The following is an 18,291-nucleotide window of genomic DNA, read 5'->3' on the forward strand; positions in this document are numbered from 1 at the left end:
GAAGGACAGCTTATATTGGAAAAAATGAATTCTTCCTCATCTCAGTTAAATCAGTACCCAATGCAGTGTGTTAGTCCCAGCAAAATGTCTTCCATTTCTGTGAAATTATGTCCATATAAGAGCATGTGTACCAAAACTTCTGCTGACACTCTTCCCAAAACCTTTCAAATGCAAATCAAACCTCTCCTTGGCTTTGGGCAGTAATTTAGGCTGCAATTCAATCCTTGTTCTCTTGTCTAAAGGAAGTCTAGTCAAAGCCTGTCTTTTACACTCTCTCTAGAGGGCCAGTGGGTAGAGTGACTTAGCAGAGGGAGATTAATTTTCTGAATTGGAAGGATTGTTTTCAGTATCACACTAGATGCATATACAAAAAAGTATGCACATTTTATTTTATTCATTAGCCCTTGAAGGTATTTAGCCAAATCATCACTCTCGCATTCCATTTCATTTGTGCCCTAAACTTGAACTTACCTCATCTAACACAATCCAGTGACCAGCTTTTAATGCTGCTAGTAGTGGTCCATCACGCCAGGCAAATTCTCCTCCCTTCCCACCTTCTACAGGCAAGTCTGCCCCAAACAAGTCTGTCACATCCTTTAGGAGTAAAGAAAGGTGGGGTTGGTGGGGATGGTGAAAATTACAAAACATAGAAGTTCACAAACAGTCTTCTCAAATCTTACTTCACATTTGTGAAGTAGCTCATTGGAAAAAAAAAAAATCAGTAATTACAAGATGCTAAAAGCTTTTCTCTGATAGGACTCCAGTGACCAGCTACTTACACTGACCAACAACACCTTAAATTGGAACAGAAAAGCTAAAAAGCTGTAAAACTGTTTCAAAGTAAATTATAGTAAAAATATAGTAAAAAGTAAGTTATAGAAAAGCACAGCAGACAAAGATATGCATGTCTTCAATTGAAAAGAACAGAAAAATCTGGGAACTGGCATTCGCCCACAGAAGCTCTCTGCTCCTTCTGGTTCCCCCTCCCCATTTAGTTTTATCTTGAGCCCAAGAAGGAAAAACTGACATTTCAGACTCAGTGCCAAAGCTAAAAAGAACTACACTTTTTAAGTTAAACAAAACCTCCCCCCTGCCACAAACACCAAGTTACAAAGAGAGCATTTTATTCTACCGTTTGCTCAGACAGGTTGATTCGCACGAGATAGTTTCCTGAGGCTTTTGCCAGGGCAGCAACTAGACTGGTCTTGCCCACTCCTGGTGACCCCTCCAACAAAATAGGTTTGTTCAGCTGTAGGGCTCTTAACAGTCTTTGTGCATTCACTGCTGTAGTTCCAGCATTTAAAGCATAATCGGTAATGCCGCTCCTCTGGAGAATGGGGCCTAAGCCAAAGGAAAAGTACAGCAGAAAACAATTAAACCAGAACGTTCATGTCGGAGCTGCTGACAGTGTGCTTCTGTACAAGGTCATTCTGCCTTTTAATTGCTGATCTCACTACAGCAAGCTCCCATTCTCAGAGAGCAGGCACACATCCTTTCCTTGTGACCCACAGTTGTGCCTCAGCCTATTTCCACATATTTATGTTGAATTTTGCAAAAAGGACAGGAATATACAACGTGTTCACCGTGAAATTTTGACGCTTCCTGGTTCAGGACTCACACTACAGATCTGGAAAATCGTGTTATCAGTCCTTGGCCTTCAGACATCTAGATCTAAAACTCAAAAGCAGCTTTTGAGGATTTGGCACTGACTGACACAATTCAGTCACATTACAGAACACCATATGAATCTGTTCCATACATTGCCAGCTCCATGAAGGAAGAGTGCTTTAACTGAAGTGTCCTGCTAGGCACATACTTTCTTTACTGTTATTGTAACAAAGCAAGGAGAGAAAACAGAGCTTGTCTGCCAAATTCTAGCCAGTATGGCTCGGGAGGGTATCACTCCCCAAATTCTGTAACACAGCATTGCTCAGGTATACAAGATATGAACTACCAGTTTCTCTCACATATCTTGATGTCTATTTAGTATAAAAGAGATCTGTCCTTTTGTGACCTAATTAGCAGAGAGAAACTTAAGCAATTAACTAAAAAGCACTACCTTGTGCAATTTTATACGTGACTGACACAATCCACAAATATCAAATCTTTCAAACATGAATGATTAACACAGCATTAGGAACACAATTCCATGTACTAAAATCCAACCATCTACACTAGAAAGCTCTTAGGCATCACTTTTTAGTCCCATCATTGTATTTTAAGTGTTGAAATTTGTATTTGAAAAAACTGCAGTGAATCTTCGAGTGGCTATGACAAAGCAGAGGAGGAGACAAGAAGACATTACAGAATCACAGAATCAACCAGGTTGGAAAAGACCTCAGAGATCATCAAGTCCAACCTATTACCTAATACCTAAACCATGGCTCCGAGTGCCACATCCAATCTTTTTGTTGAACGCCTCCAGGGATGGTGACTTCACCACCTCCCTGGGCAGCACATTCCAATGGCCAAATACTCTTTCTGTGAAGAACTTTCTAAAGCCTAAACTTTCCCTGGCACAGCTTGAGACTGTGTCCTCTTGTTCTGCTACTGGTTGCCTGGGAGAAGAGACCAACCCCCACCTGGCTACAACCTCCTTTCAGGTAGTTGTAGAGAGCAATGTGGTCTTCCCTGAGCCTCCTCTTCTCCAGGCTAAACACCCCCAGCTCCCTCAGCCACTCCTCATAGGGCTGTGCTCCAGATCCCTCACCAGCCTCGTTGCCCTTCTCTGGACACGTTCAAATATCTCAATGTCCTTCTTAAATTGAGGGTCCCAGAACTGGGCACAGTACTCAAGGTGTGGTCTAACCAGTGCTGAGTACAGGAACAGAATGACTTCCCTGCTCCTGCTGGCCACACTATGCCTGATGCAGGCCAGGATGCCATTGGCCTTCTTGCCCACCTGAGCACACTGCTGGCTCATGTTCAGCTGTTGTCAATCAGTACCCCCAGATCCCTTTCTCTCTGGCTGCTCTCCAGCCACTCTGACCCCAGTCTGTAGTGCTGCATGGGGTTGTTGTGGCCAAAGTGCAGCACCCGGCACTTGGATTTGTTGAATGCCATCCTGTTGGACTCCGTCCATCTGTCCAGCCTGTCAGGGTCCCTCTGCAGAGCCCTCCTGCCCTCCAACAGATCAACACCTGCCCCCAGTTTGGTGTCATCTGCAAAACTTACTAATGGTGGACTCTATCTCCTCATCCAGATCATCAATAAAGATATTAAACAGGATTGGGCCCAACACTGATCCCTGGGGGACACTCCTAGTGCCTGGCTGCCAGCTGGATGTGGCACCATGCACCACCACTCTCTGGGCTTGGCCATCCAGCCAGTTCTTAAGCCAGCACAGAGTGCACCTGTCCAAGCCACGGGCTGTCAGCTTGGCCAGGAGTTTGCTATGGAGAACAGTGTCAAAGTCTCTCCGTTCTATTCAGCTTTGTATTCAGGACTCCTACTTCCTTTTACTGAAGGGCCAGGATGAGCTGTACCTTTAGTTATTGCAAATTAGCAGACATCCTGACCATGCACAGTGACAGAAATTACAACTCTGAGAACCTTTGTTACACACACACAAAAAAAGGCTACTAAAATTAGGTCATTAACCAGTAAGTTAAAGAAAGAAAGCAATTTAGAGATGTGTCTCATTAATAATTACTATCAACACACTTGGAAGCAGAAAAGGCATTTTTCTAAAACAGAACAAACTATAAATTGTTCTGTAATGGTTCAGGTACCCAACTTAGATTTAGGGACTAACAGAACTATCAGGAATAAAAAAAACACAGAATAAATGTCCACCCACTCCCACAAAGACTCTTGCCTCTTGGAATAAAAAATGGATGGATTCCCATAAAGTTGTCCATCCACACAAACTCTTTTTCCTTTCTTCTGTCATAAATCTTTAGTTCATTCTTCTGATAATCAGTCAGCTCAAGGAATTGACTCATTTTCTCACACAGGAATGTCAGGCATTTTTCTCGAGCTAATAAAGCTGTATCAGCTGAGCAGGATGTTGTACCTGTAATTAGAAAAGTTAAGTGTGTTTCACAAACACAACTGTGCCAAGTTCAGCTTATGGGTAAGGAACTCAGTTACTTCACAGGTGCACTTTTGTGCCATATTCTGTTTCAGGTTTATATTTCTTGTTAGTGATCTTACTTGTCAGCGCTTCCAGTAATATTTACCATGGACAAACTGTTCTGATAGTAACAGAATTAAGGACACCTTATTTCCAAACCTCTTTCTTCTATCCTTACTATCATTGTGATCCCTTGTCACAGTCCCACCAGGCCTTCTTTCCCTACATTTCTTATGGCTTTTCTTCCTTTTTTTCTTTTCCCTGCCACTCCTATAGTTCCCATTTATAAGCTGGGCCAAACATGCAAAGACACATTTGTGATACAGATTAGCAAGTGCAGATGCTGACATGTGGGGTCAGAGAGAAAAAATAATACGTGGTCATGTAATTGAGTACCTTATCAGCTCAGAAGAGGCAATAAAATCACATGCTTTCTTGATTTGTGTGCTAGCCTTTGTAATTCCTATCTCTAATTCACTTCAGCTTGCTGTATTATTCAAACTCACAGAATCACAGAAAACATCTGGTTGGAAGCGACCTCAGAGATCATCCAGTCCAACCCTTGACCCATTTTAGGGTCAAAAACTCTTACTACTGAAACACAAAAAAGGCAAATGAAGTACAGGATATTGTTAAATGGAAGTGAAAATTCCTCCCACAAGAGTTCCATGCTGCAACAAAGCATTCTGCTTGCACTCAAAAATATTAATACATATAGCATCAGATTTTCTGCTGAAGACTTACCTGATCCTATACCATCAATGTATACCAGACACGCAGCATGGATAAAAGACATCATTGGAGAAATGCAAAGAAGGTTATATTCCTTGGCAGAACTCAAATCTTCATCCTTGACCATGACATTCATAAAATTAACCCAGGACAACACATCTCGCACACTGAGAATACACTGGCGACCGAACTCTTGGTTCATCAGCCATTCCACAAAGTCCATCATGAGTTCTGCTATGTCTGCCCCTGAAAAGACTGTTACAAAAATCAATGGAGTTATCAAATAATTTTATTGGTCACATCTATTCCATTATTACATAAGAGGTACCACTAAAGAAGGTACAGCTGAATGTATGAGCAACACGGATGCATACTCTACCTCCTGACAAGCAGGGTAATTGAAAAGTAAGTCCATACCTGTACTGTTGTTAGAGATTATCTTAAATTCAAGCAATGAGAGAATCTAGTCATACATACTAACAGTGAAACTGCTGGAAGAAAACTGTCAGTTCTTTCACCACCTTACATTGAAAATTAGATTGAGCACTGAAGGGCTAGGGATAATTCACCCAGATAGTGAAGTAAATACAGCCTTGATATTCTGGCTAGCCATATAACACAAACAATGAGGAAAGAACAGTTAAAAGTATTTCATAACTGTCCTCAGAGAGAGATGTACTTAAAAGAAAAAGGGATACAGTGGTGTAAATTCTGAGGAAAACTGAGCAGCCTCCAAGCTCATCTTTTTCTTAGCTGCGCTGGATACCAACAGATAGAGATATGCCCACCTTGATGGTTTATTCCACCCAGAGTCAATCCTGGATGAAGATTGTGTTTCACAATCTGTATCAAATCATCACGGCCATTGCTCTGTGGACACCAGATTTCTGTAAATCTGTTGCGTAAAGCAGGAGAAAGCTGCAAACAAGTAGAATGACAGCAGTGACGTCAACATTACATCGTATTACTTAAATTTGCAGTTCACTGGAAACCTTGCAACCACAATACTTGCAAACAATAAAGAAAGGAACCAAACTAGACCTTTCCCTCTAAATTTGACAGTTGCTTTGTAAGAAAATCTTCAAGACCATGTGGGTTTTAAGATTTCTAGTAGTAGCATCAATTCAGAATATTGCTGATAAAGACAGTTTGAAAGAATATAGGAAAAAACTGAGCTGGTTTGCAAGCACCAAAGCTCTATTTCATTATAGGAAGTCATGGCTATAGCTATGTCATCTCCCTTTGCAAACTACCACATAACACAATTGTAACTCTAATTCTTTTCACAGAACCACAGAATGTTAGAAGGGACTTCGAAAGATCATCTAGTCCAGCCCTCCTGCCAGAGTAGGATCACCTAGACCAGATCACATAGGAACACATCCAGACAGGTTTTCACTATCCCCAGAGAGGGAGACTCCACAACCCCCCTGGGCAGCCTGTTCCACTGTTCCATCACCCTTACAGGAAAAACATTTTTCCTCATGTTTCCATGGAACTTCCTATGCCTCAACTTCTACCCACTGCCCCTTGTCCTGTCATTGGGCATCACTGAGCCTGACTCCATCCTCTTAGGACTCGCCCTTTCCATATTTATAAACATCAGTGAGGTCACCCCTTAGTCTTCTCTTCTCCAAGATAAAGAGCCCCAGCTCCCTCAGCCTCTCCTCGTAAGGAAGATGTTCCACTCCCTTCATCACTTTTGTGGCTCTGTGCTGGACTCTCTAAAGCAGTTCCCCCTCCTTCTTGAACTGAGAGGCCCAGAACTGGACACAATATTCCAGATGCAGCCTCACCAGGGCAGAGTAGAGGGAGAGGAGAACCTCTCTCCACCTACTGACCACAGCCCTTCTAATACACCCCAGGATGGCATTGGCCTTCTTGGCCACAAGAGCACATTGCTGCTCTTGGTCAACCTTCCATCCACTCGAACCCAGAGGTCCTCTTCCCCTTCACTGCACTCCAACAGGTCAGTCCCCAACCTGTACTGATACCTGGGGTTGTTCTTTCCCAAACGCAAGACTCTACACTTGGCCTTGTTGAATTTCATTCAGTTTCTCCCTGCACAACTCTCCAGCCTGCCCAAGTCTGTCTGAATGGCAGCACAACCCTCAGGTGTGTCAGCCACGCCACCCAGTTTTGTGTCTGTCTGAGCAAGTCATGTAAAAATCATTAGCAGAAATGCAGTGCAGAAACTCATGGCTTTACAATAAGTTGCCCCATACTGAGAAATCACTTTAAATGGAGTACCCATCCTCTTTTGGGTATAAGAGGTTATAGCTCTTCTTTTCACTCCTAGCTACCAACACTGCCTGAAAGTTCTCAGTTTTCTTTGTCTTAAGTTAAAGCCAAGCTTCAGAAACACTTTTGGGTTTTTTTGCCACATTTAATGAGAAAGGTCTTTTGGGATATGATGTTCATATTTGGAGAGAATGACAAGATGACTTCTAACTGTCACTTTCTGAACAGTATTAAGTAGAATAATCTATTACACAACTTCATACAAGTCTATGTTAGAGCTGGAATTACTTGCTTCAGGAGCCATGCTCCTGCACTTGAAGTATTCTACATATTGAGCGTATCTAGAGTATTTACAGGCCTGAGCTTTCTTTGACATTCTGCTTACATTGCCAATATGACAGCATAGAGATTTATGGAAAACGTATACATTCTAAGCCTCCTTTAGAGTGAAGTAGAGGCCTACTAGAAAGCACTGGATGCCAGAATTGGCATGATGCACTTTTGCATTGTAGCTTCAATCAATGGAGAGTCAATATGACCAAAAGTAGTGTGCTGTACTTCCAGTTCCTTTGACATTTACCTCTTTTTTCCCAAAGTCACCTCCTGGGTTCATGGTCGCAAGGATACGAAATTTCTTTCCTGCAACTAACAGTTCTACCTCATTCTCCTCATCATCTTGACCACCTTTTTCAGCAAGCACCAATGTCTTTTCAGCTTCAAGAACACTACAGAGAAAGTTAAAAATATTGTTTATTTCAAATTTCATTTCACACTTCCAAAGGTCACAAGAAAAATCACATGAATCAGCCTGATCAAACGTTCATTGCCCTATAATTCCTTTTAAACATTTGAAATTTGTTCATCCTCCCCAATTTCTAATTTTGTTCAGAAGGAAACCTTATCCAGCCTTGTTGGTAAGGTTCAGTTCAAATTATCTTTCAAAAAACTTTCCTAATAATGTATGTATCCCATAGCTCTCTACAAAAGCAAAGGCAAAATTTATTCATAGGAGCTAGATAAAGAAATCTGCACAATGAACCACTACTCAAGCTGACAGACTTAATATCCAAGAAACATTCTACTAGGGTTTTGTGCATTTGGGAGATAATGTTTCTTTTAATAGCTGTAGTTACCTGTACACTAAAAGCTGTAGAAGCTTGAGCTGTTTAGAAAGAGATTGTTTTGGCAGAGGTACTAAGGAAAGAGGTTAACAGAACTTTATGAAAGTATGATAGCTTCAGTGCTACAATGAAAAAAGAAACAGCTGGTAGCATACAGTGTTTGGATGTGGTAGAAAAAACATCTCAATATAATAATGGGAAAGACTCAAACAAGGGACACTCCTGTAAGCAGATAATGAAATTAAATTCATATTGTACTATTTTTTGCACACAAAAAAGGGAAAAATCACTGGATTTTGTTTCTGAGACAAGATACATAATTTTCAAGAGCTCACTGACAAGATGAAATAATCACTATTTGGTAAATTGGAGATATGGTAAATTTAAGACTTTACTCTTAGTTTTATTTTCCAGCTTGAATTATGATGCAAACTTAAAGCTGTTTTCAAGTACTGTTTCAACTGGTTCACCTGAACTACAGTCTGTGTTTTTAATTTCTTTATTCATGGACATGAGCTATTGAATAAAACAAACCCTTTCAGCAGCAGCAGTTTGGAGACCAGTCTGTAGCAGCATTATAAAGCCAAGTAGAAAGTAATAGCACCAAACAAAGCATGCTAACCCAATCTAATCCGTGTCCCAGCCTGCGTCAAGCAAACATATCCACATCTGCTTTTCAAAGTACCTTTTGTTTTTCTGGGTAAGTTAAGACACCAAGACTTAAGCAAGACAAGTTCCATCTTGTTTAACTTTACTATTTTTCCCCCTAGCTGTCATTTAAATTTCATAGAACAAAAACTGTCTAAATTTTACTGTGATTAAAACTAGCACCTCTGTCAGATGGACAGAAAACCAAAGCAAACTGGCACAGAAGCTAAAATATGAAAAAGCCCAGATTTATTTGGGTCATTGTCTCTTTCAGCAAGAACTGTACCATTCAGAGAGCAGATCACCCAGGGACAGGAAACAGGTCTAAAACCCTCAGATTTACATTGCTCATGTTTGTATAATGAACAGACACAATAAGGATACTTAGTACCAACACATTTAAGCCATACCTGTTAAGTCGCTCTAGTACGGAATCATCGGCTAAAGAAATCTCGTCAAGGAGGAAAAAACCCTCTTCTTTCATTGCTAAAACAAGAGGTCCATCACACCACTCAAAGAGTCTAGAAGCATCAGATTCCTCCTAAGAAAAGGAAAAGGAAGGGAAAAGTCATTAATAATTGCTTCTTTTTGCTTCCATGGTCACACAGCCCAAACTACAATTGATGCAAGACCAACCTGGTCTTTCGACCTCTGTCTGACTGGTCGCAGTCCTCCCAGGAAGTCTGAGGTCTCCATGTGCAAGTGGCAGTTTACTGAGTATAGCTTCTGATTGGTTAATGCTGCAAAGATCTGACAAATTGTAGTTTTACCACACCTGCAACAAAGTAATTGAATTGAAAGGGAAGAATACAAAAGCTCCACACCAACAATTAGTTTGCTTTGGCCAGGATTCACACTTTCATTGAAAAGCTGAGGTGCAGGCCCAGTATGCAAATTTCCTTCTGCTCCTTTTCTTGAAACAAATGTATGCAAAGTGAAGCCATTTTTGGCACAACAACGGTTGCTGACTTGCCCAAGATGCCTTTAAATTCAAATCAGTATTTGCAAATTTATTTCAGCCTGCCCCTACAGCTACTCAACTACCCTAACATTACACTAAACTGGACATGCTATATGTCTAGACCAAGTCTAAGTCTGAGGGAATAAACTGCTGATTACGTAGAATTCTCATTTATTACCAAAATAATTTCACTTCTCCCTTTTCTTACATTTTTCTTCCTTTTTCTCCTATTATCAAAAATTCTCTCCGAATTTATTACCAGCACAGGAGCAGACAGTATACACTTGCACAACCTCTTTTACAGCATATGAGGCAGTGGCAGCAGGTGGGGAAAGAGTAGTAGCAAGGCCGTATTCGAGCTCTTAAAACATGTAAAGCAAATGTGCTTTCAAACAGAAAAAAGTCACAATTCCCTAGAAGTAGATTCTCTAGTGAGCAACAGTGAGATTCTACAGGACACCTTGTGAATGGTGAGGACAGAAGTCAATTCACTTAGGTTTTACTACTTTCTGTATAATTTCTGTCTAGTGATACATAATGCAGACAATCCTATTAGAGACCTGTTGTGTTGGTGTGAGCTGAAATTCCCCCCCCACCAACAATAACCAGGCTAGCTCAGTCTGGAAGCAAATGAAAAGCTGTATTTACAAGCAGAGTCTAAAATCTACAATGAAATGCAATGAATATGTACAAATATACAAAATTCACAACATTCACAAATATATACAATCAACAGAAAAAGCACAATCGATCTCCCTTTGCTTCCCCCCAAGGGGACCCTCCCAAAGGGGCCTCCCTCTCCCAGGAGCTTCCCCCCCAGACCCCCCTGGACAGAGAAGCAGAGTTAGTTAAGCAGAAAGTTGTTAACTTAGCTGCCAAGGTCAGTGTGTTATCTTCAGCCAGAAGAGAAGAAGAAACAGCAGCCAGACAGCCCAGCAACTGCCCCCACTGCCGAACGCAGAATGTGCAGAATGCCTACTTTGTTTTGGGTAATAGTTCTTAAACATTTCTATCTATCCAATGGAAGTGTTTAGAACAATCGTTATTTTGCTTTCTTACACCCAATAGTGACTTATTTACATTCTTTCACTTTCTCTGTTCTGAACTTTGCAAGGAAAAATTAAAAAGACAGTTTCAAACCATCACACCTGTGCTGAAAGAGATGCAACAACTTGCCCTGAAAAGGCAACCGTGAAAAACAGCAGTTTCAAGTCTGCCATGACAGAGGCTTAAATGTCCCAGATCAACGAAGCACTGAAGCCCACACAATCATTTTATGTTTGACTCAGTGGCTAGTATAGCACTACAAAGAATTGCATAATTGCATCATAAAAGGAAGGTTACCCAGTATCTCCCACCAGCAGTACTGGTTCACCAAACTCTAGGGCCCGTCCCACCAAAACAGCAAGCCTCCTCATCCCTTGAGTCCAGACAATGTGGTTAAAATCTTTGTCCATCACCGACAGCCCCGTGGAGGATTTAGCTGCAACACACAAAGCAGTCTGTCAGTTTCAGACATGCCTGGAGAACTACCAGTGTGGTCTTTCTAGGAAACTCACCCAGTAGCTTTTTGACACTTTCCCCTGAGAAGAGAGATTCAGGATATATATTTTTCTTGAAGTGCTTTTCAAGGACACTCTGAATAACATCCACTTCCTCCTGTTTCCTGACTCTCCCTGCCAGAAGCATAAAACCTATAAAACAGAGGAAGAGAGAAAGCAATTAGTACCTGGTTAATCAGCATAAAAAATTTACACTTAAGAAATAGGGTTAGAAAGCAATTCTACAGACACTTTAAAAACCTGAAGTGGCAGAGCTTGAAGGAATTGATTTAGGGACCAGAACCCCAGACACTGTCTTACTGCTAGAAGGAGATGCTTTAACCCTGATGGGTGGCAAACCCTGGGAACAGAGTGCAGCTAGAAAGGAAAACACAGACAGGTTGACTCCCTAGAGGCCACTGTGACCTAAGGGAGTTATGCAGGGACCTGATAACAAGAACAAAGCAAAACTTAGGACAGAATTGTGGAATCCCTTTATCTCTTGCTTGACGTTTGCTTAAGCCTTCTGAAAAATATATGCGTTCGTGTGATACTTTCTCTGTAGCCAAACATGAATTTACAACTGTAGTATGGACATACCAATGACCAATTACAAGCTGCCTTCTGATGTTATGTTAACCTATATAAAGAAAAAGCTTTGTACAATAAATCGACACTTGGCTTGCATCAGGCCTCGTCCCGTCCGCAGCATAATGGTGACCTTCGATGTGATGAGGCAATAACAACTACACTGTGGCCCTGCTGCAACGTCCCACAGTACTTAAGCGAGCTGCTGAAAGGAAGCAGGATGCCTGCCAGCAACATATCATCCCTCCAGGAAGTGAGGTGAGCTGTGGGAAACTGAAATGGGGAATCAAGACTTGTACCCAGAGAGAGACGTATATGAACTAATTAATGCACTCCTTAAAAAGCATGGCAAAGTTATTTCTGGCCATGATCTTGGAGCAGCACTGAAGTGTGTGCAAGAAAAAATCCCCACGGTTACAGCACGAACAGCGGTATGGGGCAGTGGGAGGAGATGGCCCCTGGCTGGGCCATCACGAGTCTCAGAGCGGCGGTGCCAGCCACAGCAGGGAGCCAAGCGGCGACCCCCGCGCTGGCTCTGGCTTGTCCCGTGGAGGAGGCGGCGGCTGCGACTCCTATGCTCTCGTCTATCAACAGCGGCAATAGCGTTTACAGACCTTGATTCTTTAAAGAAATGTCACAGTTTTTTCATCAAGAAATTAGTGAAAAAGCAACCTTGGAGCTGAAGGCAGTGCTCATGCAGTCAGAACCTTCACTTCAAAGCTGGAAAATCTGCACATTTCTGAAGATAACAGTGTGTGAACAACGAAAAGAAAAAAAGAAAAGTGTCTTCTCTACTGCCATTTGCCACCTCTCCCTCCCTCCCCCCCTTACTTCTCCCTCCTTATCTCACTCCCTTGTTTCACTCCCTGTTGAAGGTCTGCAGAAACCTGTGTTCTGATTTTAAAGTAACAGTGTTAAGTTTTGTTGAGAAAGGTATTTCACCATTTCATGAATGCAACTGATATCTATGTATTGCTTTTATCATTACTTCTGATTGTAAGGGATTTGAGCTTATAAGTTTTTAGTGATTATGTTAAAGTATTTTTCCTAATCAACAAGCATGATACTGTGTAAGTGCTACTGGTTTTATAAGTTTATAGGTTAAGGTTTCTTTTTTTCCTTTTTTCTGGTTCGAACCTCTCTTTTTTTGAGTGTGCTGGCAATTTCAAAAAGAGCTCTATATACATATGGTAAATAAGTTTTCATTTTGAAAAGCGCACTTTACATAATATAACATCTTTTTTGTTGTTTTCTTTCACATTACTTTGATGATTTAATTTTCACATAGTTCTTTAAGTTTTTAGGTCCTTTTTGGTATTAGCAGTTTATTAAGACTTTATTTTAGAAACGTTATAGAATGTTGTTTTGGTCTTTGTGTTTATAAAGGTTTTAAGATAAGGATTATATTCCTGATGCCAGCATGGCAGAACACCAGACTCAAAGGATGGGGCAAACAGCAGTGCCCGTGAAGCTGACAATCAGCTGACCACTGAGTCTGACCACAGTGCCTGTTTAACTGAGATCAGAAGCACCGATCTGAAGCTGACTGCACGAGTGTCCCCGGAGGAAACATTTCATTCGGGACTCAATGTTTCAATGCCTTAATGTTATGTAATTAGGGAATATGTTTATATAGATTTATATGTTAACTCACCAGAATGTTATAGTTAAACACTGGTTACCCAGGAATAGACAAATAGCCCAGCCTATCTATCTGGTAAAATTTAATTCATTCTTGCAATTGTGGGGTATCACTCATGTTCCCTGTATTCCTTATTCCCTTACACAGTACACTGAAGTGACTTTTGCAAAAACTAAAGAGGGGGAATGGTAGGGGCCTCTTCAGAGGCCTGGTTAAACATATGTCTTACATTTTAAAATTTAAATTTTTTGCAGCTTCCTAATGATTCCCAGGAAACCCCAATGACACGTCATTTTAATTTTTTAACTACCACCAGTGTATTAATAACCTCGGGTAGAGGACATGCTTGTGTCTTAACAGGTTTTGGACCATATTGGGTCCCAGTGCTTTCATCATCCTTTGGATGCTGACTGCAGCAGCAGCCTTGCAGATCTCAAAGCAACCACAGCAAAATGTGTGGATCACGCTTGCCAAGGCCATAGGATGAGACATGCTTTGCCTCTCTGTATCAACACCTGCCAATCCCTTCAGCACCTGTCTGGTGGGCATATCAGTGAATGGGTAAAAGGACATCACTGAAAAAAACTGAACCACTGAACTTGAAAAGATCATTCTACATGTGCAGACTTAAAAGCTTTCATAGTTTTGGGTGTAAACGATTTGAAAAGAGAAATCTGACTAGCCTCAAGAGATAAGTATGTTAGGATTGGTAAGAATGCATTACTGTGTTGTGTTTAATTCTACATCAGACAAGGCCACAGATATTCAGGATGTTACTCCAGCAGGGAAGAGGTACAGAAATTATACTGCATGGTGCAATTGAACTGAATTCATAGAAGTGAAGAAGCATTCCCATCCTCATTATCTGCCTGCAGGTGTTTTCCTTATTTGTGGGGATAGAGCCTGGCCAGCTCTGCCCTCACAAATCAGAGGAGGACTTTGCAGTCTTGGTCCTTTAACCATTTTGGCTGACTTCGTAGTCTTGCTAAAACAATCATTTATGCTTTTGCTGTTTTGCTTTTTTTATTGCTTTTTTACCCTGTATATTGCAATGTTTATAAGGTTTAATTAATCGATCACTCAAGAGAATCCTTATTGTTCAATAAGAAGGGGGAAATGAAAGAATTGATTTAGGGACCAGAACCCCAGACACTGTCTTACTGATAGAAGGAGATGCTTTAACCCTGATGGGCGGCAAACCCTGGGAACAGAGTGCAGCTAGAAAGGAAAACACAGACAGGTTGGCTCCCTAGAGGCCACTGTGACCTAAGGGAGTTATGCAGGGACCTGATAACAAGAACAAAGCAAAACTTAGGACAGAATTATGGAATCCCTTTATCTCTTGCTTGACATTTGCTTAAGCCTTCTGAAAAATATATGCGTTCATGTGATACTTTCTCTCTGTAGCCAATCATGAATTTACAACTGTAGTATGGACATACCAATGACCAATTACAAGCTGCCTTCTGATGTTATGTTAACCTATATAAAGAAAAAGCTTTGTACAATAAATCGACACTTGGCTTGCATCAGGCCTCGTCCCGTCTCTCCATCGCAGCAAGAGCTCACCATCATTTGCTAGGTGTTGAAGCCAGTCATAGTCCTTCTCCAGCTGTTCTGCCAATCTGTACCTTTCAGCCCAGCGAAACAGATCCCGCAGGGTAATGAACCCATGCTTCCCGGCAAACACTGTTGAACCTCTGCGGTAAGACTGCCAGAAGAACAAAATACGAGACATTTTCTCATGCACCTGTCTGAATACTTGAAGTAAAGCTAATCAGAGCTCTCTGATGTGGCACTTGTTCAAACAAACTGTATGGAGGTGAAAAAAAAGGCAAAAAAAAAAAAGTCTAGTACAGTCACTTGAATTATCTTTGAGCAGGTTATGTGATAGCTACCAAGAATAAAATAATACAGATCAGTAATAAAAATGTTAAGAAGAAAATAGGCACCTGGAATAAAATAAGATCCAAGCAAAAGCTTAAGTTCTACAACAAAACATTTTTTAAATACTTTGAACCGTGCTCTGCTTTGTGTTGCTGCAATTGCTTTTCAATACAAGATAGAATCATCATAGTATCAAAGGGTTGGAAGGGACCTCAAGGCTCAGCTAGTTCAACTTTTTTAAAGATAGCTTTAGCTACATACTAAATGTTAAAGGAGGTGTCAGAACATATCTAAAACTACTGCTTAAAAATACTACTGAATTTAGCAGCAATCAAAGAAAAATACAATCCCAGTACAGATCCAGAACAAGAGATCACTCCACACATCAAATCCCAAGACCTTTGTTTTTTTGTTGGTTGGTTGGTTTGGTTTTTTGCTGCTGGCTTTCTCTCAAATCTGGTGCCACCTTCCCTATTCTCTATCTTAACCACTGAACAAGAACTATGGTGGGTTCTTTTCCATCAATCATGGTTTAAATTTTGTAATATCTGCCAGTCAGAAGCACCTTCCCCCTCAAAGGAATTTCTGCTACTTTATGCTGCAATATGTTTGCATGTCTTCTACAAGAAGAAAGACTCCCATACTTGCAGGTCTAACATGACTTTGACAAGCTTGCTGCAGTAAGAAGGTGGCAAACTGCACCGCTTGTGCAGGATGGTTTCCAGTTCAGCACTTGGCAGTTCATCAAAATGCAGCTCCACAAAACGATTCCTGAAGGCTCTGGACAAAACCTACAATATGAGAATACAGAATTGTGGGAACTTTTTCATTTGATACTCCTCAAGTTAAGCATATTCCCCTCCACATCCAAAGGAAATATGCAAAATACAGAGCATACACATGCTCTTTGAAAGAAAGCCTCAGAGAGCCTGGAGGAGGACACAAGCTTTAAAATGTGTTGTGTTTTAACTCAGGCAGCTAAGCCCCACGCAGCGACTCATTCACTCCCTCTACAATAGGATAAGGGAGAGAATCAGAAGGGTAAAAGTGAGAAAATTTGTGGGTTGAGATAAAGATAGTTACATAAGCAAAGTCAGTGTGCACAAGCAAAGCAAAATTAGGAATTAATTCATCACTTCCCACCAGGAGGCGGGTGTTTAGCCATTTCCAGGAAATCAGAGCTTCAACATATACAGTGGTTATTTGGGGAAAACAAAAATGAACATCCACCTCTTCCTTCTTCTTCCAGTTTTCACTGCTGACCACAACATGACATGGCATGGAACATTCCTTTGGTTAGCGGGAGACAACTGTCCCAACTGTATGCCCTCCTAGCAACTTGTGCACCCCTAGTCTACTTGCTGATGGGGTGGTATGAGAAGCAGAAATGGCCCAGTTATCAGTGATGAGTGCTTACACAAAAACATCCCTGTGTTATCAACACTGTTTTGGTCACAATACCAAAACATTGTATCATACCAGTCACAACCAAGAAAATTAACTCTTCTAGCCATACCCAGTACAAACTGAACATCAATAGTCTAAGTGAAATCTTTTCTCTAATGTTGTTTGAGCATGAAATGCTGAGTCAAAGATAATACACATGAACTCCAGCTCAGTAAAGCACTTAAATATCAACTAAAAATGAATTAGAGACTTTGTGCGTGCAAAATAGAACCCAGCTGTACTGAAAGCTAGTAGGCCACAGCCATCTCAGCTCTCTGCCTCCTGAGAGTTTCATGTTAATTCTGTGCTATACATCAGAAAGTTTCCACATCACACTTCTATGTACAAGAGTGATTCATTCTCTAGAGTTGTAGTAAGTCAAAGGAAGAGATTATACAGACCTTTCTGCCACCATAGAGTCCTGGAGGATTCTGTGTAGCAAACAGCATGAAGCGAGGGTGAGCTCTGACAACTTCCTGGGTCTCAGTTATGAACAGCTCCCTGTTATCATCCAACAAACGGTTGAGAGCCTCCAAAACATCAGTGGGAGCCAAATTCAATTCATCTAGAACAATCCAGTAACCCTTTCTCATTGCATCTATGAGAACGCCTTGGAGAGAAAAGAAAAAGCCATAGTTAAAAATTGAACAAACTAAATCTAACAGAAGCATGCATTCAGGTACTTAAAAAATATTCATAGTAGTAGAAAATACTAGTAGAAATACTAATCCAGGGATGGAAGCAACAATACTTTTTTAAAGTGTTGAATTATCTTCTTTATGTCCAATATGACAAGGATGATGCCTTAAGAACTGTTGAGAAATTCATGTAATTATTTTTGACTTGCAACTACTAACTTTATGCCATGTCATCTCTCCATTGTGATAAACCAGAAACATTAAGTTGAAAAAAGCAGTGAAGTGAGACAGCAATTTGAAGTACATATAATATGCCTACCCACCTTCCTTAAATACCAACTTCCCAGTGGCATCTGATGTATAACAGCCAATATACTCCTGGATGTCAGTGTGCTCATGATTGTTAATCCTTACACAGTGATTCCCAGTAGCAGCAGCCAACCAGTGAATTAAACTGGTTTTACCAACAGAGGTCTCACCTTGAATCAGTACTGGATGAGTCCTAAAAAGGGATGTCAACATTATTTTAAACTTTTGAAGACCTGCATTACCAAAGTGTATTACCAAAATATCACCACTTAACTCACTTGGAGTATCCAAGACCATACACTAACAATGGAACATAGGTAACCTTACTCCCAAGTGCCAACTGCTAGCCATGAAGCTTTATATGGAATAAGCAGGTTATTCTAACTGCAAATGTCCAGATTATTAAATATTACAATAATTAGATATTATAGATTATAAATAAAATTACTTATGGCAGCAAGA

General features: G+C 40.8%; 1 protein-coding gene across 1 annotated transcript in view; it reads right to left on the reverse strand.

Annotated features, from left to right (window-relative positions):
• MDN1 (midasin AAA ATPase 1) overlaps positions 1–18,291 on the reverse strand; it is a 111,485-nt gene that overhangs the window by 59,643 nt on the left and 33,551 nt on the right. The window contains exons 24-37 of the mRNA XM_054399271.1: positions 17,844–18,022; positions 17,284–17,492; positions 16,081–16,227; positions 15,119–15,260; positions 11,338–11,472; positions 11,123–11,261; positions 9,454–9,592; positions 9,228–9,358; positions 7,629–7,773; positions 5,596–5,725; positions 4,820–5,053; positions 3,818–4,015; positions 1,133–1,341; positions 472–594 (exon numbers count right to left, since the gene is read on the reverse strand). Coding sequence (XP_054255246.1) covers positions 472–594; positions 1,133–1,341; positions 3,818–4,015; positions 4,820–5,053; positions 5,596–5,725; positions 7,629–7,773; positions 9,228–9,358; positions 9,454–9,592; positions 11,123–11,261; positions 11,338–11,472; positions 15,119–15,260; positions 16,081–16,227; positions 17,284–17,492; positions 17,844–18,022 — 2,260 coding nt within the window. The remainder of the gene's footprint in view (positions 1–471; positions 595–1,132; positions 1,342–3,817; positions 4,016–4,819; positions 5,054–5,595; positions 5,726–7,628; positions 7,774–9,227; positions 9,359–9,453; positions 9,593–11,122; positions 11,262–11,337; positions 11,473–15,118; positions 15,261–16,080; positions 16,228–17,283; positions 17,493–17,843; positions 18,023–18,291) is intronic.

The sequence above is a fragment of the Indicator indicator genome, chromosome 2 (genome assembly GCF_027791375.1).
Source record: "Indicator indicator isolate 239-I01 chromosome 2, UM_Iind_1.1, whole genome shotgun sequence".
In the NCBI taxonomy this organism is placed as follows: Eukaryota; Metazoa; Chordata; class Aves; order Piciformes; family Indicatoridae; genus Indicator; species Indicator indicator.